Source organism: Bos indicus, chromosome 3 (assembly GCF_029378745.1).
Source record: "Bos indicus isolate NIAB-ARS_2022 breed Sahiwal x Tharparkar chromosome 3, NIAB-ARS_B.indTharparkar_mat_pri_1.0, whole genome shotgun sequence".
NCBI lineage: Eukaryota > Metazoa > Chordata > Mammalia > Artiodactyla > Bovidae > Bos > Bos indicus.
Window position 1 is genome coordinate 108,188,826 of NC_091762.1, and position 19,127 is coordinate 108,207,952.

At 46.8% G+C, this 19,127-nt stretch overlaps 1 protein-coding gene and 1 pseudogene across 1 annotated transcript; one reads left to right on the top strand and one right to left on the bottom strand.

Annotated features, from left to right (window-relative positions):
• Positions 1 to 5,409: 5,409 nt before the first annotated feature.
• Positions 5,410 to 17,609, bottom strand: UTP11 (UTP11 small subunit processome component). The gene is made up of 8 exons (XM_019957793.2): positions 17,451 to 17,609; positions 13,246 to 13,307; positions 11,959 to 12,061; positions 10,596 to 10,709; positions 10,023 to 10,116; positions 9,796 to 9,926; positions 7,401 to 7,511; positions 5,410 to 6,680 (listed from the first exon to the last, which is right to left on the bottom strand). Exons 1-8 carry the CDS (start codon positions 17,511 to 17,513, stop codon positions 6,597 to 6,599), a joined length of 762 nt encoding a protein of 253 aa, XP_019813352.1. The 5' UTR covers positions 17,514 to 17,609; the 3' UTR covers positions 5,410 to 6,596.
• LOC109556476 (transformer-2 protein homolog beta pseudogene) lies at positions 10,816 to 11,447 on the top strand (annotated as a pseudogene).
• Positions 17,610 to 19,127: the final 1,518 nt, after the last annotated feature.

Consider the following 19,127-nt stretch of genomic DNA (forward strand, 5'->3'; position numbering starts at 1 on the left):
CACTCCCACCAGCCCAGAGTTGCCTCCCCTCTCGACACCCCTCTGTACCTAGGCAGCGCACCCCTTCTCACCGGCGCCCCCTTCACCCACAGCATCTCGGCCACAGCTCTCACTCTCGTTATTATTAGATGTGATTTACAGCGGAAATGCTGAGTCAGACAAACCAAGACTCCCCAGCAGAGGCAGTGAGAGAGGAGAGTCCAGGGGAGGTGGCCCTCTCGGGCACAGGGTTCTCAGAAGAAAGTCAGGAGACAGGGATCCGGGATGAGCTGGAGAGTCATCACTCCTGTTTCTCCTGTCTGTTCCAAGCCCAGGATCCTCACCTGGGTCTCTTGAAGTTTCAGACCCCTTTTTCTGATTCCCCACCCAGCTTTTCAGCCTCTGATCTTCCTTGACAAGTTGGAAGAGAACAGCCCAGGGATCCAGAAGACTTGACATCGAGGTCGTTCTGCTGGGCCATTTCTTCACACCACGGCTCATGATCCAGAGATGGAGAGAAGCGGGAAAAGTGCATTGCTGGGGTCTCCGCCCCCCAGTCTGCAGCAGAAAGCATGGGCACTGTGTGCTCCTGTGGGCATCCGAAGGCACCGGGACACGTGTGGTGCACGGCTCTGCTCCCACCTTGCACCGAAGAGCTCAGCGGGCAGGTCCATCTCCGCTCCCTAGGTCTCTGACTCCCTAGCAGGGAGGAACTGGGCATTGTTGCCAAAAATAAACGTTCGCTCTCCCGCTCCCTGGCTCCCGGCTCCCGCTCATTAGGATGCGTGGCGTTTGGCTGCGGTCCCACACCTTGCAGCTCATTATAAATATGCAGTCGCTGCTGGCGCTACCCCAATCATCTCTGCAATCAGAGCTTTTAATTAGGTTAATTAAATTGTATCAAATCTCGCAGGGACGCAGTTCACTGATGCTGATGAGGCAGCCAAAACAGACCCCAGCTCCTGCGCTAATGAAGGCCGCTGCCTGCCTGCGCAGCGAGGGAGCCCGAGCGCATAATAAACGGGTGCGTCCTCTGGGAGGAGCTGCTGCTGCCCAGACCCTGGGCTCTGGGGACCTGGCAGGGGGTCTGCCCCAGCCCACCAGGCTCCAGCTGCAGCAGAGACTCCTGCTGCGGAGGACCATCGCCTTCACTTGAGAACTAACACTCGAGAACTAACCTGAGCAGCTTCAGGAGGCCAGGCAGGTGGGCTGGGTCAGGGCCACGCTGAGAACTTGCCACCCCTACACGGCAAACTTAGGTGTGCCCCCAAGATCCACTGGCTCCATCTGGGATTCCCTCTTTCCCTCTCCTCCAGAATGGCCCAACAAGGCCAGGGCCCCAGCCCCTACACACACACACACACACACACGCACACGCACACACACACACGCACACGCACACGCACACGCACGCACACGCACACGCACGCACACGCGCACGCGCACGCACGCACACGCACACGCACGCACGCACACGCACACGCACACGCACACACACAGCTGCCACTGCCCCTCTGGATTGTCTTACTAGGGAGGCCAGACTGAGACTACAAAGCTCGTCCAGTCACTGCTGGCCTAGTCTCCATCTGCCGTGGAGGCCATCTGCCCCAGTCGGGGGCGGGTGGGTGTGGTTTATAACGCTACCGGCCAGTAGCAGGACAGGGTGGTGCCCCGTAATCTCCACGTGCCAGATGGACCCTAAATCTCCCCACATACCACTCCACCTCAAGAGCTCTCTCTGAGGGAGGGACACTTGCCCTCCAACCCCCTGGGATCAAATTAGCTCGAAATGCAAGAGGGCCACCCTTTCCCCAGCCCCTGCCCATGCCAGTCCCCTGGCAATCCACAGCTGGCCACAGACTCCAGAACTAGAGGGCCCCGCAAAGGTCCTCCCCTGTCTTTATGCAGGAAAGCAGGTGCTGCCACCTTTAAAGGGACTGTCCCCAACGCTCTACACAGCCTGGCTCCAACCCCCTCCTCTTAACCCCTCTGTCACTGGCCTCAGTGTCACTGAGCAGCTGAGAAGACGGGGAAATTTTCAGTGCTCTTGGGACATGTTTCTGCTGTAGAAGCTGGTTTTTTGGTTTGGAAAGGTTGTTTTTTTTCCATCCAGTAATGTGAACACATGAAACCTGAAACCACCCCCCCATTTGTCACCTCAGAAAGAAGCCTTTGGGGGAACTGGGAGAGAGCTGTAAATGAGTCAGGCTGATTCAGGGCAGCGGGGGCTGCCCAGCTGCCTCCGGGGCACCACAATTCATTAACACTTATGATCTGGGCTTGGCCATCAGGTGACAGACGACAGGAGGAAAGGAAAGGGCTTCCTTTCCACCCTTTACCCCAAAGAGCAGCCCCCCGATAAACTGCTCTTGGTGAGAAACAGTAGGTCCCTGGCTCTGCTTTGAACCAGCCTCTACCATTACCCTCAGCACCACCGCCCCGCCCAGTCAGCTCGCCTCGCACAAGAGAGGAAAGGGCCATGGCCATTACCAGGGCCATCAAGGGATGCAGACAAAACTGGGCAGGGAGAACGAGGTAGCCCCTTCAGTTAGGAGAGATACAGATTAGACTGCACTTTCCCAAAAGTACTGACGATGCATCTGGAAATAAGGAACAGGGAGATTCCTTATAGGGAGTCTGAGGAAGCAGGAGAGGTTTTTTTCCATCTGACCGGAGAAGTCAGGGAAGGAGAACAAGCAGAAGCATGAACCGGGCAGCCTCTCGAACCTCCTAAGTCTATGCACTGGGCTTGGGGAAGGAAACTGCCTCTTGGAGTTCCGAGGCTGCTCTCTGCCTCTTCCCCGCAGTTCTGCTGAGACAGACCCAGGGAGATGGGTGGCGGGAGCCCTGCCAGCAGGGAGGCCTCGTGACCTGGCTGGCAAGAGAGTGCACCCCCTGACCCCAGGAGACAGCTGCACAAGAAATCTGCCAGCTCAGCCCCAAGACGGTCTTTCACGTCCGCCTTTGACTCCGCTCACCTGGGCCTCCGAGCCAGGACTCCCACCCAGGCTTCCCCCGCCCTTCTCTGACACCCTGTGCATGAGGCTCTGTGAACTGGCGCTGGGAGAGCTCAAGGAGGAAGGGAGGCCAGCACCAGACACCCACTCACCTCTCTGTCTCAAGTCCCAGCAGGCCCAGCCTCGCTGGCCTCCACAGGTCGGCAGAGCGAGTCTGCATCTGCTCGCAAACAGAACTGCACATGGGCAGAACCCACCATGTCTCAGTGGAACCACCCATCATCGGACAACCTGGGACACCAGCACAGGCTTCCTCCATGACCCTCACCAGAATGTGAGGGGAGGGCTCTTTCCAGTCCCTTGGGGGCCACACCCGATCTCAAGCTGGGTGGGGAGGTGGGGATAGGAAGGGGACTGGAGTGGAGAACATCTTTTTTCACAGGAGCTCACTTACGTGGCATTAAATCCAATAACCAAATGCCTACTAAGCACCTATGGAGTATTGGGTGCTTTCAACGCCAGCACCCTGAGAGCTAACCTCAGCAAAGGGGCAGGAGCTCCACCTACTGGGCCCTTCCCCACTCTGTTGCCAGGAATTGGTCCAGTATAAGGGTTTTCTTCTACTGTTGCCTGGAAAATCCCATGGATGGAGGAGCCTAGTAGGCTGCAGTCCATGGGGTTGCACAGAGTCGGACACGACTGAAGCGACTTAGCAGCAGCAAGCTTTTCTTCAAATAAAACCAGAATAGCCAGGGCTTGATATTCTCCTGCTTCAATCAGAAGGGCAATCAGATGCTTCAATCAGATGTGGCAATGGACTAAGACGGAGCTGGGTTAGCTGGTTCTCTGTGCTAGAGAGGCCTGGGGCTTCCATGTCACCCGTGCAGCTGCTGCTTTGGAAACCTGGGTTTGTACAAGAGATCTGATTCACATGTGTTCTGCCAAGAGAAATGCTCTCCACCTCTGGAGGCTGTCACATTCTTCTTGGCACAGCTAGAATAGATGCCACCAAGAGCCCAAGCACCCTCTGGACCTGGATGGGATGGATCCTAAAGAAACAATAATCTCTCTTTTCCAAGCAAGGAGCCAGGAGTCTGAGGTTCCAACAGGCACGAAAACGTCAAAGCCCTTGGCCTGTTTTCGGGACTCATGAAGCTGGAGCCTCTTGGGTTCATCAGAGGGGCAGCCAATCTTCCCCCTTAGAATCCTCGGGCCTCGAAGACAGCCTTCAGTTTAAGAGCAGCTCCGGACCCCTAGGCTTCCCAGGTGGCACTAGCTAGCGGTAAGGAACCCACCTGCCGAAGCAGGAGACGTAAGGGACACAAGTGTAATCCTTGGGTCGGGAAGATCCCCTGGAGAAGGACATGGCAACCCACTCCAGTATTCTTGCCTGGGAAACCCATGGACAGAGGAGCCTGGTGGGCTACAGTCCATGGGGTCACAGAGTCGGACAAACTGAGCAGCTTTCAGGATCCCTAGCTTTATCCCTTACGGAGCTAGTGCTCTGATGACTTCTACCCTGGAACTTACTCAGAGAGGATGGATCTTCCTGCTCCATTTGACCTGTGCACCTATGTATGTGAGGACTTGTGGGTGCTAACCTGTGTCCAGGGGCTTCCCTGGTAGCTCAGTTGGTAAAGACTCTGCCTGCAATGCAGGAGACCCCAGTTCAATTCCTGGGTCAGGAAGATTCCCTGGAGAAGGGATAGGCTACCCACTCCAGTATTCCTAGGCTTCCCTGGTGGCTCAGACAGTAAAGAATCTGCTTGCAATGTGGGAGACCTGGGTTCGATCCCTGGGTTGGGAAGATCCCCTGGAGTAGGGTATGGCATTCCACTCCAGTATTCTTGTCTGGAGGATTCCCATGGACAGAGGAGCCTGGCAGGCTACATACATGGAGTCAGACATGACTGAATGACTAAGCACAGCAACCTGCATCCATGAAACCCTAGTGTTGTTTGGGAACCAGAGGGTATGCAGATATGCACACACCCGTGTTTCAGCCTGAGTGGTTGGTACCATGTGCATCTATTAACCTGAGTCTACAGTGTGGGCAGCTTTGTGTGGGAGTGTGCTCCACCAAAAGCATTTAGGTGTACTCCCCACCTTCCTCCCACCTTCCCTCCAAGCAGGGACAAGGGAGTCAGAGCAGCAGGATCAAGCTGTGCTGTCCCAGGAACAGACTGCTGCTGGATTGGCCTGCTCCTCTATCCAACACCCATGTGATGAGTCCTTTCCTGGCTCAGGTCTCACCTCTCTAGATGCCTTTGTCATAAGACTGTCGACATTCACTTAGCTCAGCACCTTTCCAGACTGGGAAGCGCTTCCTTCCTGAAGGCAAAAGCTGCTGGCTTCTAATCCCTTGGCCCTTCTTCCTGTTTTCCAGGGCCCCCAGACCTATATCCCACCGAGTACATCCTGACAAAACAGGCTTTCATTTTAAGCTTTGTACAGAACATAACAGTCATGGAAATTAAGTTTTAACTTTTTTTTAATCTTTAAAATCCACACAGAGCAGTTCCCCCTCTAGGGAATGAGGTGTAAGCAAGCCTCCCAGAATCCTGCTCCTCCCACCTTTGCTCTAAGCATGCTCAGCCCTGTCCTGACTGGTCTCGGCCTACCATCCCTATATGGGCAGGGAAGGGAAGGGTGAGACTCTGGGAAGTCTGTGTCTGCTGCACACACCCTGGGGCTGGGGTCTCTATTTCCAGGGTGAGGGCCTGTACCAAGCCATTTATAGCCTTGCCATCAAGAACTGGCCAGGAGGGCAGGAACACAGAGCCTGGTCTGAGTTTCATCAATAAAGAAGTGCCCCTGTGAGTTCCTGATTCCAAGGGTTTCTACCTTCAGCTGTAAAGTGTGAAAGAAAAAAAAAAAAATCATTCCTGGCTAACTTTTTCAGCCACCTGAATATCCAATAAATGAAGAATGAATGAAGGTAAAATCAGTTTATCCACTAGATAAAACATTATGCAAATATTAAAAATATTTAGTTTTTACTGTGAGCATATATTAAAAATTTAATGATGTAACCAAATGGAAAAGAGCTAACGATTTAATAGTAAATGAAAAAAGTCAGCCATAGAAGAATTTAATTACAACTCCAAAACACAAACACCAACAGTGTCAACCCCCACAGATGGCGGAGACCACCCAGGGTGCTCTTGGTAGTGCTCGCCCCGGCTCCCCTGACGTCCTAGCCTGTAAGTATACGCAAAAGTTACCTGCTGTTCTTGAGTAAGTGTTGGGGTTAGGAATGAACTCATCTGTTTGCCAAACTTGCTATATAAAAGATTATACTCTTTATAAAATGAAAAAAATGAAATTATAGAAAAGTAAGACTGGGGTCAGGCAGTTCCACGCGGTTCAGTGGCTGGACTTTGGCACTTTCATTGCCCCGGGCCTGGGTTGGATCCCTGGTAGGGGAGCTGGGATCTCAGAGGCTGCATGGCTCAGCCCAAAAACAGACTGAATTCAACAACCCACAATTCAGATGGGGGAAGGGGCTTTAATGTTGTTTGTATCGAATGTCAAATCTACAAAAAAATTATGGTTACAAACAGGAAAACCAAGTCACTTCGACCAATGGAATTTGAAGTTACTGGGAGAAGAAAATGTAAACTCTGCTCCATGTGGAATGAGAAGGCTTATCTATAAACTTCAACGCTTCCGACGACTCTCAAATTTGTAAATAGCTGGGGAGTTCACCGTTTCTTTCTTCACTTTTACCTTCTGAGTTTTATCCTACAAAATAAAAAAGTTACCAGTAAAGGCTGTAACAAGAGAGGGCTGTGTAAAATAGAAAGTTTAATAACTAAAGCCCCTAATTCAGCCCATCTCAACATTCAAAAGAGACAAAGCCCTTCGTCCTAAGGCATCCCTGACTGGATGACTCAAGTCCTCCCCCAGGCTTCCGTAATGATGCTGGTTGGCTGTGCAGAAGTTCTTGTGAAAACTGAGAAGAAAGGTACTCAAATCATTAATTCTTTTTTGGTAGGGCTTCTCTTATGGAACCCCAGTTGAGAAAGGCAGACCAAAATGATCTGCAAAGCCAAAGAATTTGACATTTAGAGGAATGATAATAATATGAAAGGGGCATCTTATATTCCTTAGCTCTGCTATTTAACTACACAATGTTGTCTATTTTTAAATACCAGTGAACGACACGCACTGTTTTGTTAACCTGTTTAAATGTTACAGATAGCTGTTCATAAGCTATAAAGTTCACATGCCACCCAATCCTACCCTTGGCTGTTCCAAAGCACTGACTAATAAGCCCCTTATTACCTTCTTAATCAAGGAACATTTCAACACTGTCAGAGTAACAGACACTGGCTCAAACCACTGCCCCTGAGGAGCAGACATTTTCACTGGGGTTGATTTACACAAAGCTGAAATCCAGTTTCAGTTAAGACCTTTACAAGGAAAAAAATAAAATGAATGCCTAAGGCTCTCACTCCTCACCAGAAGGTCTTTGCGAGTCTGAATTTTCTGCGCAATAACGAACAATTTCCTCTCACGCTCAATCCGCTGTGTCAGGCAGTCATACTGCTTCTGCCTCTCTTTCGCTATCCGCTGCAGAGGAAGCACACCTTTTCAGTGAAACAATTAATACAATAAAAACGAGTAAGAAACTGTTTTTGAGTCCACTTAGGCCCAAATGCATAAATGGTTTCGTCAATTCCCTCCTTACTCCAGAATCAATGTAACAAGACACTCTGAAGTTGTCCATTTTAAGAGCACTGCATTCCAGAGGCCAATGGAACCTTGGTGACTTACCCAGGGACACACGGTTCACCTGGAGAGAGGCAGGACTGTGCCTCGAGACTCACAGATCCCAGGAATCTTTCCACTACTACTCAAAGCTGCTTCACCCTTTGTGTGAGCATCCCAGTCACCTAACGTGACACAGTATATAGAGAAGCAGAGAAGGGTCCCTGGGCAGTGACCGCAGAACTCAAGAGAGCAGAAGGACTCTCTGTCAGTAAAAGCTGACCTGAAAATTCTCAGTGCTGATGACCCCTCAAAGTCCAGTGGTCCTGAACTCTTCCTTGGTGACACGGTGCATAGGAACTCACCTGCCAGTGCAGGGGACACAGGTTCGAACCCTCGTCCGGGAAGATCTCACGTGCCACAGAGCAACTAAGCCCATGTGTCACAACTGTTGAGCCGGCGAGCCCTAGAGCCCATGCTCCGGAACAAGAAAAACCACCACGATGAGCTGCACCGCAACGAGAGAGTAGCCCTGCTCGCCACAACCAGAGAAAACCCCTGTGCAGCAAAAAGACCCAGAGCAACCAAAAATAAAAAAAAAAGAAAGAAATGGCCCTTCAATACGAGGGAATTATGACCTCTGAGAAACTGATGAAAGCTTTGGATTCTTTCTTTTTCTGGAGAGTCTTTCTTCACATAAATGTACATATATGTTTGTATAAATTCATACAAACATACATACCTAGTCACATAAAATTTTAAGGTGGGAAGAAGGTGTTCACAGACTTCCTAAAGCCATTCATGGATTTCCCAAACCCTCCAAGTTACAGACTAAAAATTCCCTTGTAAGCCACCACTAGCAGTCTCTTATTAATCAAAATAATTTTGCTTTCAATAAGAGATTTAAAACCACCACCACCACCAGACAAAAGGGCAAGATTCAAACTTTCCCAGCTTCTCCAAAGGTATGTTGGTGAACTGTCCTACACAGGACCAATCTCTTTAGGGACCACTGCATACTTGAGACGCGTCAGTAACACAGCTAATTGAAAACACAACTCCCTGACAAACAAGGTTAGCACTAGAACACTAGTCAGCCAGCTCTTCAGCTGGAAGTGTTATCTTCAAATATTACTGGGCCTCAGACGTAAACGATTCACCAATTCTAGCATAGTCTCACAGCAGTGGTTTCAGACAGCTTTTGTTTTCACTTCATTGCACAGACTGTCAAATTTATGGGATTACCCAATATAGTCAAACTAATTACGGGTATTTATATTACTAAAGCAAGTTTAGCTGCCTCTGAGCTAGAGAAGCTGCTGTGAAATTAAACATTGGAAGCAAAGCTGATGCGGTGTAAATGATTCAAATCAAAACAGAACAGCTGTCTGCTTGAAACACACTGACAGCAGTTTTTTAAATGAATCAGTCAGAAGTGAGAGTTCAACTCCAGAAGACTTGGAGGAAAAGCATGTCTTCTGCATGAACCCAGTTACAGCAATGGAAAACACCATAAGGACAAATCGATCCAAAATCTGGGCTACAAATGCAGAACATGAAAGACCTTGGGATATGCATAGGCACTGTTAAAGGTTTAATATCAAAGTATACCAAATCCCTTCATCTTCAGTGTCCCCCTCCCCCCTTCTCTGTATTTTAAAACTGTTACCATCTGTTACAGCATTGAAAGCATAAGCCCAGGGTCAGAAGTGGAGTCAAATGCAGACCTAGGGAATTCCCTGGTGGTGCAATGGTTAGGACCCTGTGCTTTGCTGGGGCCCAGATTCAATTTCTGGTCAGGGAACCAAGGTCTCACAAACTTCACAGCATGGCCAAAAAAGAAAAAAAAGAGAAGAAAACAAAGGCAGACCTAAAGACCAGAACCTATGGTCCTGACCACTATGCCACACATCCTCTAATCTTAGAAACTAAGAAACCTTCCTCCACTTCCATTCCCATCACCAAATTCTTCTGTTTCTCCAAAGAGAACTTAGTACTTTTTCCACAAATAATCTCACAGAATGCTGTGCGGGGGGGGTTGGGGGGTGGAGAGGTGAGACAGTATGGGGGAGACAGCGGGGGGAAAAGGAGGAAAGGAACCTAGATTCCCATAAACTCAGACCTGAAGAAAAATGGAGAAACTTACCTTAAGTCGAGTCTGATTGTTAACTCCTTTCACTTTCTCCTTCTGCAAGGTCTCTATCGTGGGTCTGTTAAAGACTCTGTCAACTAGTTCTGGGGCTGTTCGCAGGTGAGTGGCAATATCAAACTGTTCAACTAAAAGTCAAGACAATCCTTAAGGTGCTGTCTCTAACACCAAACAACACAGACCAACATGCTAGACTGTCCCAGAAACCTTCAAACATTTCATACCTTCCTTTTTGGTGTCAAAAAAAAAAACATGTTTATTCTGTTGCTTCCCCTGGAAATCCAGCAGATGGAGCTCTGCTTTTAGTCTTTCAATTTTCTGCAACACAGAATATGGTCTCATTTTATGTTGGGTTCTTCTAGGATATCAGAAATGAATTTGCAAAAGTTTAGACCATTTCACATCATTATCACCAGCCAGCAAAGAATTTGCTTCATTCTTTCAAAAGAAAGGATCACTAAAATGTATCAAGCCAGGCACTGCACAAAACTCATTTAATCCTTACAATAATTCTATGAGATAGAAATAAGGAAACAGCCCCAGGAAGTTCATTTGTCCATAATCATGGGGTTAATAAAAGGCAGGGCCAGAATTTAAACCTAAATCTGTCTCATTCTCAAACTTGACCTCTTTCTACTCTACCATGCTAACTATACCTTTAAAACATTATCATAATTAAGTGTACTTTAAGATTAGAAATGCCAGAAGGAATCAACTTATAACTTGAGATCAATGGATTTCTATTTCTCTTCTTAACCAATAAATACATATCAGAATAAACATTTTTAGTTGTTTACCTTTGCTTCTGCAACCCTTTTCATTTCTATATATTTGATATCCTGAGTTCTCATTAGCTTCAGCTGTTCTGGAGTTACTTCTTCCTTCGTCTCCTTAATAACATGAACTCCATCCTAAAAATCCAAATTGAGAACATACAGTTCCTATTACAGTAAAATCATTAACAAGTTGTTGGCACAGTTCATGGCTGGACCAAAGGCTACATATAACAGCCACTCAATGCACCAGGCCTCTAAGATACATGTTCAACTCAGCACCTCCTGTCACCAACTCAGAACAGCTCCGGCAGTATTTGGATTGAACCTGCACACTACAGACAGAGGTCTAAAGGAAGTGTTCTCTAAATATGGCCCAATGGCTGACATGTCTATTGCATTATGACCAGCAGTCTAGATGTTCAGGTTTGTATACTTTGAAAATGTAGATGATGCCAAGGAAGCAAAAGAGTGTGCCAATGGAATGGAGCTTGATGAACATAGGATCAGAGTTGATTACTCTATAGCAAAAAGACCACATAATCCTACACCAGGAATCTACAAGGGGAGATCTACCTACAGCAGCTCATGCCGTCAAGATTTTACAACAGAGGATATGATTGAGGCTATGATGTTCAGGACTGTCATAGTGGATCTTACAAAGGAAGTGAAGGAGGAAGATGGGGAACTGCTCAAGACAGGGATCAGACCTGCAGAAGACAGTCACCTTCTCCCTACTGTAGTTGTGGAGGATACAGATCACACTCTAGAGCTCAATCATATTCACCTCACTGCTATTAAAGCAAGAAGTTGAAGACTTTCTAAAGCCCGTCCTAGAGTTAGGATATTGTCTGTGGATAATATACTTTTTAAAGTGAACAGTGACTTTTACACCTTCTACGATGACTACTTTTGGTGGAATTAAAATCTTACTTTCATTCTGCATTCAGCACTTTGTTCAATGTTTTCAGAAAAGCATGTTCTGCATATATTTTTTTACAGTCTAAATTTTGATTGCCGAAAAGTTTCTACTGTACAAAATTTCATTTAAATGGTTTTTCTACTGAATCCAGGGTATTCTGAAGATCAAAGCCTGTGTGTAAAATCCTTCCAAACGCAAAAAGCAACAATAAAGTTCGGGTTTTACTTTTCTAACATGAAAAGGAAGAACGGAAACGGTTCCAGGCATCAAACGACTGAGACTCGGGCAGAAACGCATGGTGCTTGTGAAAGGGCAGCTTCACCTTGGATACTGACCAGGAGCACCTGACCAACTGGAGAAGGGCTAAATAAAAGCCCAAGATCCTGTCTCTCCATTTCCTCCCTCATCCCTATTTTCCTTTTTGAGCTGCAGCTCAAAATACCAACTGATCCATTAGGCACTCACCTGGAGTTTAACCCGGGTCATTTTATAGTAGAATTCATCTGGATTTTTTTCCAGAGCCTTTTTCCGGAGAGCTCTGAGGTATTCTTGCTTTTTCCGGTAGTCACTAAAAAGCAGGTTAAACAAGTTCACAGCAGAAAAGAAGAAAAAAAACACAACAAGCAAACTTTACAGGCATCTAGTGATATATACAAAATGAAACTCAAAAGAGCTGCAGTGGTAACTAGATTCGATCCACACTCCACTGTTGCAGACCTTGTTCACCTCTCTGTGGTTTCACTCCTATCCCAGTTTTACCTGAAACTAATAACAGTCATTTTTTCATGTAAGTTTTAGTGCCATTTACATCATTACAGGGAGAGACCCAACAAAGCACAAATTAGAACTACTCAGACAAGGCTTTGAGGCAAGTCTGAGCACCAAGTAACCAAATTAAACTACACGTTGTAGTACAGCACAGCAACTAAAATCGTGGACTCTGGAGCCAGACAGTCTGTGTTCAAACCTTGACTCCACCACTTCTGGCTGAGTAATCTTGGATACGTTAGTTAACCACTCTGCATCCCAATTTAATTTGGGGAATGGGCGTGATAACAGTATCCCCTCAAGGTTGCTAGGTGGAATAACTAAGTATAAAAATGATAACTCTCATAGAACACTGTCTCAGTTATTATTATTATCTGCCTGAAAAACTCTAGGACCCAGAGCAACCCACTGAATTCATCACCATCTGCTCTGGGAGCATAAAAAAGGACCTCAGCTGACATGCATGGCTAACAAATAATTATAAAATACTTTGCAAATAAAGTGCTAAAGAAGAAGAAGAATGGGGATAATTGTTTTATGTTTTCAGAGTTCATTATCACCCACGCTCAGTCCCATGAATCCATCTTTCACATCTCTTCATTCCACACCACACATGGTGATGTAAGAGACTCAACAACTGGAATGTTAGATTTTATCTTGAACGTCAAGAAAAGAGAGAGAAAAAAAGATTCAGCTTTTGGCTCAAACACCAAGGCAGAAGCAAATCAAAGCCACCATGAGAAAACGATCTGGAACAACATAATAAAAAAAATTCACAATGCAATGACAGTTAAATAAATAACACGCCACCTAAACAAAGAGAGAAGTTAGGGTCCCAGAAAAGTATCTGACGGGCCGCCAGAGCTTCTGGCCATTTTATCAATGGCAGGAAACTGTCCCTTGTTGGACTCAGGCAATTCAGCTGCAATACAGGGAGGTTGTAAGCTTTTTTGGCAGCACCTCTACTAGAAGGACTGCACTCACTCTGCACGAAGCTTGTAATCTTTCTTTTTCTCCAGCAGGCCCAGGTGTTTTCGAAAGCCGGGCTAGAAAACAAAAGGAAAAAAAAAAAAGTGCTTAGTTTCCTCAGCAAACACATATCCGAATCAACATGACACCTGACAGGAAGGAGAGTCTCTGGAGCGCTCAGGAGATCCATGTCCTGGCGGCCAATGTGCTACCCCGCTCCCTCCCTCCCCCGACTGGGCTCTGCCCAGGGCTGAGAGGCCACAAGCACTGCCATAGTAGGCTTCCTGGCCTATTAAGGACAGAGAAAGGCAACAATGACTCGGCACTAAACGAGCAGTTGCCAGCTGTACTAAAATTACTACGGACTTAATCCAGGGGTTTATAAAATACTATGAAGGGAAAACATAGTAACAGGGAAGCAACTGTGGTTAAGAGAGCTAAATTTAGAGTCTGAAGAACTGGGTTCAAATCCAAGCCGTACCTCTTAACAATCTATGACCTTGCGCAAGTCACTTCACTTCTCCAAGTTGCTGTTTCGTAACTATAAAGTGCTTCAAAAGATTGAAGTCAAAGGAAAAGAGGGTGGCAGAGAATGAGATGGTTAGATAATATCACGGACTCAATGGACATGAACTGGAGCAAACTCTGGGAGATAGTAGAGGACAGGGAAGCCTGGCGTGCTGCAGTCCGTGGGGTCACCAAGAGTTGGACATGATTAAGCAATTGAACAACAGCAACCATCAAGTGAGAATAACAGGACCTCCTTCTCATGATCAGCCTGAGAATCAAAGGAGACTTTCGAGTGGTAGCCGCCGGGACACAGCAGCTGCCCAGCATAAGTGTCCTGTCAGAATTCTAATTTTGGTACAAAGCATGAGAGAAAACCAAGAATGACAGAAAATACTTTCTCTAATAGAGAACTTGGATAGCATGGGAGGTACGAGGATTAAATCTTGGTATTATCTTTCTACAAGCTATCACTTGTTCAGTACTTAACCTATGGCAAGGTCAGTGCTACCAACTTTTGCCTACATCAACATAACAGGCCACGTTTGCTAAAAATTACTACTACATCTTAGGCAATTTTGAAAACATAAAATTAAAGGAAAGAAAAAATCATTATAAAGAATTTGCATGTACTTTTACTTTAGTTTGTAACATCTAGGAGCTTTGACATTCCCAGAAGGTTTTAAAAAAAAAAAGCCTATTCTCCTATAAGGATAAGTATATAACATGAGTAAATAAAATTTTTATCAATGTGGGAAAAAAAAATCACTACTACAAAGCAATCTGCTAGGCTCATTAAACACAATCTCATTTATCCCCAAACAATCATGGAAAGCAGATAAAGCAGGCACAACTGTTATCCCATTTTTCCAAAAAGGGAAGGCAGTTTAACGAACAGCTTGCCCAAGAACACAGACAGAACTAGTAAGTGGCAAAGCTAGAACTAGACCCATTCTATCTGGGGCCACAGTCTGCTCTTCCCCACTCTCCTACACTGCATCCTCTTCCACTCTGAATGATCTTCATCTTTGATGAAGTACGTAAACTCACTGTTTAAACTTCTATAATAACTTGGACGGGATTTTTAAGTCTATTTTCTCATCCTCACCCCTGAAGTGATGCAAGAAATAACTCAGTATTTAAAAGAATACCCAAGCCCTCTCCTGATCATTATTTTAATTACAGCAAAGGGAGGCTGACAGTAGAGAGAGAAAATCCAAGGGTCAAAAGAGCAACAAAGTGAGGCAGAAATCTTGAAATCTGTCATGTCCACTTGAATGTACACCTGCATTACAGAAGGAAGCCTGGCACTGAATCTGAAATAGTTCACATAATTACCCCTTCCATACCAACTATCTTCCAGTGCTCCCCTACTGCTGCAGTGAGGACCTACAGGAAAGAGTCCAAACTTTACCCAAATAGGGACTGCTCTCTTCAATGTGTTTACCACCCTTTCCAGTATGGCCTTCTCACCTCTCCCACAAAGACCCTCTACTCCCACTCACACATGGCCTCTGTCTTCTCTATGAATCTAAATCAACTACTCAAAATTGTGCCTTTGGTCACACTAGGCAGGCTCTTTAAGCATCAGATTCCTCATTTGTAAAATGAGGATAACATCCTCCTCACAGGGATGTTGTAGGATTACGAGATAATCCTTATACAGCACGTTAGGCTGGACCTAGCATATGGTCAGTGCTCAAAGGGACAGCTATTATCGTTGCCTTCCAAGTCCAACAGATCTCATAGTGATGCTTTCTCTCATCATCTCTCCTTGTTTTTCCTTTTTTTAAGAATTTTTTTTTCCTTTTTTTTCTCCCCCTCTCATTGGGCATTTTTAACACATCTCTTACAAAGCTGCTTCTTTGTTCAACCTTTGGTGGCTTTTGGATTCAGAGATCTGATCCCTGACTTTGTCAACTGCCAGCTATAGGTGTATGTCTTTGGGCAAATTATTCAACCTACCTAAGCCTTAGCTTCTCCATCTGCAAATGTAACATAATAGTGGTGCCTACTTTCACACACTATTGAGAGCTAAATGAGATAATAGAGTAAAGCATTCTGCACTGTCTGGCTCTGGCACATAGTAAGCACTGCTAGCTGTTATTACTTTTAGACGTATCTATATATAGATGGGGAAACAGTGGAAACAGTGTCAGACTTTATTTTTCTGGGCTCCAAAATCACTGCAGATGGTGACTGCAGCCATGAAATTAAAAGACGCTTACTCCTTGGAAGGAAAGTTATGACCAACCTAGATAGCATATTAAAAAGCAGAGACATTACTTTGCCAACAAAGGTCCGTCTAGTCAAGGCTATGGTTTTTCCTGTGGTCATGTATGGATTTGAGAGTTGGACTGTGAAGAAGGCTGAGCACCGAAGAATTGATGCTTTTGAACTGTGGTGTTGGAGAAGACTCTTGAGAGTCCCTTGGAGTGCAAGGAGATCCAACCAGTCCATTCTGAAGGAGATCAGCCCTAGGATTTCTTTGGAAGGAATGATGCTAAAGCTGAAACTCCAATACTTTGGCCACCTCATGCAAAGAGTTGACTCATTGGAAAAGACTCTGATGCTGGGAGGGATTGGGGGCAGGAGGAGAAGGGGACGACAGAGGATGAGATGGCTGGATGGCATCACTGACTCGATGGACATGAGTCTGAGTGAACTCCAGGAGCTGGTGATGGACAGGGAGGCCTGGCGTGCTGCGATTCATGGGGTCAAAAAGAGTCGGACACGACTGAGCAACTGATCTGATCGGATATATAGGTCCAAACAAGGTGGCAAATTACACTACTCCAAACACACCACTGAGCACACAGCAAGTTCACAATAAATGTCTGATAAATGCCATTAAGCCAGAAGACTAAACTGTGGTTGGAGGCCTTAGTTCCATCCCATCCCATCGGTGACACAACTTTAGACACATCCTTCTCCCTTTCCCATCTGTAATACGAAGTTGGACCAGACATCCCTACGGGCCTTTTTGGATAGGATATTGTGTGATTCCTGAGAGTAGTGGAATAATGGATTCTGCCTACATTAAACGAATTCCCACTCAAGTTCCCCACACAGGGACACCCTGCACAAAAGTCCTACGACTGTTTACCTGAATTTGGTGTTTATGACCGGGCAAGCCAATTCTGTTCTGTGAACTTCATTTTCCCCATCTATATAATGGGCTTGGAAAACATGAACATTACGGGGGGAGACATAACAAAAAGCATATGCAGCAGATCTTCAGGGAACCTCAAAACCCAGGCATGATGATGATACTGCATTAGTAACACCGATCTCTTTGGGCTCAGCCCACAGACACAGTGGACAGAGCTGAGCATCTTTAAATACGGACTCCGGTTCCAGTCGGGACACTTAATGGCTGTGTGAACTTTGACCTCAACTTCCCGTAAGAAAATCAAACACTTTTCACACAATATCTTATTTAACCACCTCACCGAAACCTTGCAAGATAGCCCTATCTCCCAGGATTAAGGACAGCCGTTCTTTTCCTAGCGAGAACGAACATGCTCTCCTCCCCAACGGCGAGGCTCCGCCCCAGCCACGCCGGCGTCGCTAGCATATATTTACATATATTTACTTGTACCAGGCCCGCAAGGAGAAGGCCAAGATCCGCAGGTGGTGGGGTAGGGAGGGCTGGGGCGGGAATAGCACATGGGGCCACCGGCAAGCGCTCAGTGGGGCCTGTGGTACCCTACCTGGCTTCGCTCTCGGTGTTCCCGCTGCCGGGACTTAGCCGCCTTCCGAAATGCCGCCGCCATGTCTGCTCACTTCTGGAAAACCTCTGTACACAATGCCGGTTTCGTACTGCTTCAGCCGCCGGACCACGGACCCTACCGGAAATAAGCCAAGCCACCAGCGACTTAGAACCGCCCACTTCCTCCCCGCAGCCTATCCAGCGGCTGTCTTTCCGGAAATACGTCATCTAGTGAAGGCGTCCACCACAGGCTACTTCTGGGAAGTGTAGTTCTCTAGGTCTAGTCTCGTGACTCTACAACCTCCCGTTCTTATTCGCCAGAGCTTGTCCACGTGTACCGAAACCTCGCCTTCGCGCTCGGCTCCGCGTTGGCACCTGGGAACACGTGGCTGGCACAGCCCTCGGACCGAATTGGGCCTGGAGTGTGCGCATGCGCGGTCTCCTACAGCGCCGCTCCACTTGCTGTATTTAAGCGGTACGTTTAAAGCTAGGAGCCTTGTGAATTTCCCGGTGTATCTGGAAGACCGCTCTAAAGAGAGACAAGAGTCCTTAAAACCACCTGTTGCTCTGCCACTTGTCTACATAACGTTGGACAGGTTACTCTGATACTGACAAGGGTTCCTGGCCTTCCCCAATCAACAGAAACTGACTAGAGATATGGATGTGAAAGTTGGATCATAAAGAAGGCTGAGCGCTGAAGAATTGATGCTTTTAAACTGTAGTGTTGGAGAAGACTCTTGAGAGTCCCTTGGACTGCAAGGAGATCAAACCAGTCAATTCTAAAGGAAATCAATCCTTAATATTCATTGGAAGGCTTGATGCCGGGGAGTTGGTGATGAACAGGGAAGCCTGGAGTGCTGCAATCCATGGGGCTGCAAAGTCAGACACTACAGAGCAACTGAGTTGAACTGATGCTGAAGCTGAAGCTCCAGTACTTTAGCCACCTAATGTGAAGAGCTGACTCATTAGAAAAGACCCTGATACTGGGAAAGATTGAAGGCGGGAGGAGAAGAGAATGACAGAAGTCGAGATGGTTGGATGGCATCACCAACTCAACATGAGTTTGAGCGAGCTTGGGGAGATGTTGAAGGACAGGGAAGCCTGGTGTGCTCCAGTGCATGGGGTCACAAAGAGTCAGAACGACTGAACAAGAGGCTAGACAAGAAATTCAGACAGGACTTGACTGCGGCCCCTGTAGCTCCAAGCGGGAGCAAAAAAAAGTAGCAGGTTCCTTTTCTAGGGAAGAGCTGGGAGGGGAGGCTGGTGCCTTATTAGGGGTGAGGGCAAGGGTGTGTCCAGGGTTCAGGCCAGAGGAGTTGCTTAGGTGTGTTCTGCCCACCCCTTTATGGTGTTGAGTGCAGGGGGCTACCCTGCCTTCTTAGCTCTCAACACCTGATTTTTGCTGCTGCAACCCAGGAAGGGATAGTTGGATATTTTGGTCTTTTTATATCTTTTGGTCCAGAATTTGCCCTAACTACACACACGCACACACACACACACACACACACAGTTACTTGACTTTAATGGCATCATTTTTCTCATGCATAAGCCAAGGATAATAATAGCATACACTGCTTGCCTCATAGGGCTGTCAAAGGGCTCATAGTTGAACAGAGAAGTCATATTATGGCACTAGTTACAAAGCTCTAAGTCACACCCTCAAGGTGTGGCTGAAAGA

Bases quoted from the DNA above. Each gene is read 5' to 3' on its own strand.
- UTP11 (XM_019957793.2), bottom strand. From the start codon at position 17,513: ATGGCGGCGGCATTTCGGAAGGCGGCTAAGTCCCGGCAGCGGGAACAC. The intron at 13,308-17,450 runs GTAGGGTACCAC...TTTGTTTTCTAG, and splicing joins AACACCGAGAGCGAAGCCAG to CCCGGCTTTCGAAAACACCT. The intron at 6,681-7,400 runs GTGAGGAGTGAG...TTTATTTTGTAG, and splicing joins AGACTCGCAAAGACCTTCTG to GATAAAACTCAGAAGGTAAA.